Source organism: Neoarius graeffei, chromosome 6, assembly GCF_027579695.1.
Source record: "Neoarius graeffei isolate fNeoGra1 chromosome 6, fNeoGra1.pri, whole genome shotgun sequence".
NCBI lineage: Eukaryota > Metazoa > Chordata > Actinopteri > Siluriformes > Ariidae > Neoarius > Neoarius graeffei.
Window position 1 is genome coordinate 92,558,655 of NC_083574.1, and position 4,090 is coordinate 92,562,744.

Sequence of the window (4,090 nt, forward strand, 5' to 3'; positions counted from 1 at the left end):
AATGCATCTACAATAGTTCACAAACTGCTATGAAAGATTGCTCACCATACTCTTTTCTCTGAGCTAGATGATCAAAAACAGCTTGAAAAAATGTTTATCATTTTAATAAAGTGGGCGGCACGGTGGTGTAGTGGTTAGCGCTGTCGCCTCACAGCAAGAAGGTTCTGGGTTCGAGCCCCGTGGCCGGCGAGGGCCTTTCTGTGCGGAGTTTGCATGTTCTCCCCGTGTCCGCGTGGGTTTCCTCCGGGTGCTCCGGTTTCCCCCACAGTCCAAAGACATGCAGGTTAGGTTAACTGGTGACTCTAAATTGACCGTAGATGTGAATGGTTGTGTGTGTCAGCCCTGTGATGACCTGGCGACTTGTCCAGGGTGTACCCCGCCTTTCGCCTGTAATCAGCTGGGATAGGCTCCAGCTTGCCTGCAACCCTGTAGAACAGGATAAAGCAGCTAGAGATAATGAGATGAGATTTTAATAAAGCCAATGAGTCGTTAACATACAAAGTGAAAGAGAAACCCTGGGGGGGTTATGCAGAATGCAAATTAATTATGAGGTTTTTTTGTTGTTTGTTTGTTTTTTCCTGCATGAGTAAAGAGTGCACCTTAATTGGGATCCCAAATGGGATAATATAAAAGCCCAGATTTCACAGTGGTTTGGATAGATGAGAATGAGTTTACTGCACACATGGCTTCTGTTCACTCAGGTGAGAGCAGCTGATCCTCCATGCAGCATCCAAGGGCTGCCCAATCCTCCTCAAATCAGTAAAGATGGGGATTTACTGATTGGCGGGATCTTTTCCATCCATGACAAATGGGAACAGCCAGCACAAACATTCACATCAGGACCTCTGCAAGGAGAATGCATAAGGTGAGGGTGCATTCAGTGAATTTTAATGATTGTTCAGTATGAACATATATTGTATAATAAGAAAAATTGTTTCTGAAATGATATAATACTGACCAACATTTTTTCAACAGTTTGGGCCTCCAAGAATTTCAAAATGTACAAACAATGGTATTTGCCATTGAGGAAATCAACAACAGAACCGATATTCTTCCTGGGATCAATCTGGGTTATAAAATCTATGATACCTGTGGATCAGTAGAAATGAGCACAAGAGCTTCCTTGTCCTTAGTCAATGGACAAAAAAATACAACTTTAGTGTCCTGCTCTAAACCTGAAACTGTTCAAGCAATTATAGGACAATCATCATCTACCCCCACCATTGCCATCTCTGCTACTGTTGGACCTTTGCACATCCCAGTGGTAAATCATAACTCTTCAAATATTTTTAAAATTGATTCTCATGAAAATGAAATAAAATAAGTGTTATTGATCACAGTTTATATTTTAACCAGATAATCCATTACAGGTTAGTCACTTTGCATCATGTGCATGTTTAAGTGACAGAAAAAAACACCCATCTTTCTTCAGAACTGTTCCCAGTGATTTTTTCCAGAGCAGAGCTTTGGCAAAGCTGGTCAAATATTTTGGTTGGACATGGGTAGGGGCCCTATGCAGTAATAATGATTATGGAAACAATGGCATAAATGAATTTATCAGTGCAGCAACAAAAGAGGGAATCTGTATTGAGTATTCCAAAGCATTTTTTAAGACAGACCCCAGAGAAAAAATTCTGAAAATAGTTGAGATTATCAAGGCTTCAACCTCTAAAGTAATTGTTGCTTTTGTTGCATACTCAGACTTTAAGTTTATTCTGAGGGAAATGTTCTTACAGAACATGACTGGGTTTCAGTGGATTGGAAGTGAGTCCTGGATCTCTGATTTTAACACTGCCAATGATGAATGGCAGCATATTCTGAAAGGGTCTGTGGGTTTTGGCATTCCAAATACTAAAATCAGTGGCTTAGGGGAATTTCTGACTAAGCTTAATCCAGCTTCTGAAACAGCTATTTACAAAAAGTTGTGGGAAACAATATTTCTGTGTAAACTTCCAACACAAGAAAATGTTGAGATGAAACAATTGTGCAAGAGCAATGAAAGTCTCACTCAAGTTCAAAATCTTTATACAGATGTTTCAGACTTGCGAGTTGCAAATAATGTTTACAAGGCTGTGTATGCTGTGGCTTATGCTTTACATAACAGTTACAGCTGCTCAGAAAGAGACAGTGGACAAAAAGTTCCTACTGCATGTACAAACCTCACAAATAACCAACAGCCATGGAAGGTAAGTGGAACAAAATAGACTTGTACAAAATAGATTTGTACTTATGTTCATAACTGAAGAATTTGCAATGCTTCCTTTAGATAGTGAATGAGTTGAAGAAAATCCATTTCACCACTAAAACAGGAGAAGATGTATTCTTTGATGAGAATGGAGACCCAGCAGCTAGATATGATGTGCTGAACTGGCAGCAAGGCAAAGATGGTAAAACAGTGATTGTTAAAGTGGGCTTCTATGATGCTTCTTTGCAAACACACCTTCAGCTGTCATTTAACAACAAAAGTATAGTCTGGGCCCACAATAAACCACAGGTAAACAATAATATCTATCCTCACAATACTGTATGTTCATGAAGATGTTGTATTTTATGTTCGTATATAGTGTTTTTAATTACATATATATCAATAAATATTTTTTGTTTGTTTGTTTTTCCCCAGAAAATTGTTAATAAATACAGTATATGCAATATATAATTGTTTTCAGGTGCCAGTGTCTGTGTGTAGTCCAAGTTGTCCCATGGGCACAAGGAAGGCTGTACAGAAAGGAAGGCCAATCTGCTGCTTTGACTGTATACCATGCGCAGAGGGGGAAATCAGTAATATAACAGGTATAATAAAGAGGGCGTTTTTTGTTTTGGTTTTTTTTTTAGTAATGCACACAGGAACCAAAAAATGACAGTGCAAAATGTGCTTTATAATTTTGAATTAATTTAATAGTTAAATTGATTTTCATTTTCTCTGCTTCAGATTCTATAACCTGCATCAAGTGCCCTCCTGAACTGTGGCCTAATGACAAGAAAGATACCTGTGTCTTGAAGCTGGTAGAATTCCTGTCATTTGAGGAAATAATGGGGATTATACTTGTCTCATTTTCTTTGTTAGGAGTGTCTTTCACCATCACTATTGCTGTAATTTTCTTAAAACACAAAGACACACCAATTGTTCGAGCAAATAATTATGAACTGAGTTTTCTGTTGCTCTTCTCTCTGACTCTATGTTTTCTCTGTTCAATTACTTTTATTGGATGGCCCACTGAGTGGTCCTGTATGCTCCGCCATACAGCATTTGGGATCACCTTTGTCCTTTGCATTTCCTGTGTTCTGGGGAAAACAGTAGTGGTGTTAATGGCCTTCCAGGCAACACTTCCAGGTACAAATGTCATGAAATGGTTTGGGCCTCTACAGCAGAGACTTAGTGTACTTGCCTTCACTGTTGTACAGGTAATTATTTGTGTGATTTGGCTCAAAGTTTCTCCTCCTTTTCCTTACAAAAATATGAATTACTACAAGGAAAAGATCATATTAGAATGTAGTTTAGGTTCAGCTATAGGCTTCTGGGCTGTGCTGGGTTATATCGGATTGTTGGCCTTTTTATGTTTTATTTTGGCTTTTCTGGCTCGAAAACTACCCGACAACTTCAATGAAGCTAAATTCATCACATTTAGTATGCTCATATTCTGTGCAGTTTGGATAACTTTTATTCCAGCTTATGTCAGTTCTCCTGGAAAATTTACTGTAGCTGTAGAGATATTTGCCATTTTGGCATCAAGCTTTGGTTTACTTTTCTGCATATTTCTCCCAAAATGTTATATAATCATACTGAAACCAGAAAAGAATACTAAAAAGCAAATGATGGGTAAATCCCCTCCTAAATGATTTAGCTACCTAGATAATCAGTATTTTTGCACTCTTTAATGTACACTGCCTGGCCAGAAAAAGTCGTACAATCTAATATTTCATTGGACCACCTTTAGCTTTAATGGAAGCTCCTTTAGCTTCCATTTGTACACATTCACTGTGTTATTGTTTTGACAACCTTATGCAACATCACAATATTTATTTCCATCCAGAGTTACATTAAGGTTTCACCAAGATCTTGTTTTGATGAGGGGAGAGTCAAATCAATCCA

General features: G+C 38.3%; 1 protein-coding gene across 1 annotated transcript; it reads left to right on the top strand.

Moving 5' to 3' along the window:
* Positions 1-665: 665 nt before the first annotated feature.
* On the top strand, positions 666-3,837 carry LOC132888431 (extracellular calcium-sensing receptor-like). The gene is made up of 6 exons (XM_060924481.1): positions 666-865; positions 976-1,264; positions 1,371-2,186; positions 2,267-2,494; positions 2,667-2,790; positions 2,930-3,837. The coding sequence occupies exons 1-6, from the start codon at positions 666-668 to the stop codon at positions 3,835-3,837; spliced, it is 2,565 nt and encodes an 854-aa protein (XP_060780464.1).
* Positions 3,838-4,090: the final 253 nt, after the last annotated feature.

What these genes read in the sequence shown, in the direction of transcription:
- LOC132888431 (XM_060924481.1), top strand. Translation starts at nt 666, where the DNA reads ATGAGTTTACTGCACACATGGCTTCTGTTCACTCAGGTGAGAGCAGCT. An exon ending in GACCTTTGCACATCCCAGTG is followed by an intron (nt 1,265 to 1,370) that starts GTAAATCATAAC and finishes AATCCATTACAG; the next exon opens with GTTAGTCACTTTGCATCATG. An exon ending in ATAACCAACAGCCATGGAAG is followed by an intron (nt 2,187 to 2,266) that starts GTAAGTGGAACA and finishes TGCTTCCTTTAG; the next exon opens with ATAGTGAATGAGTTGAAGAA.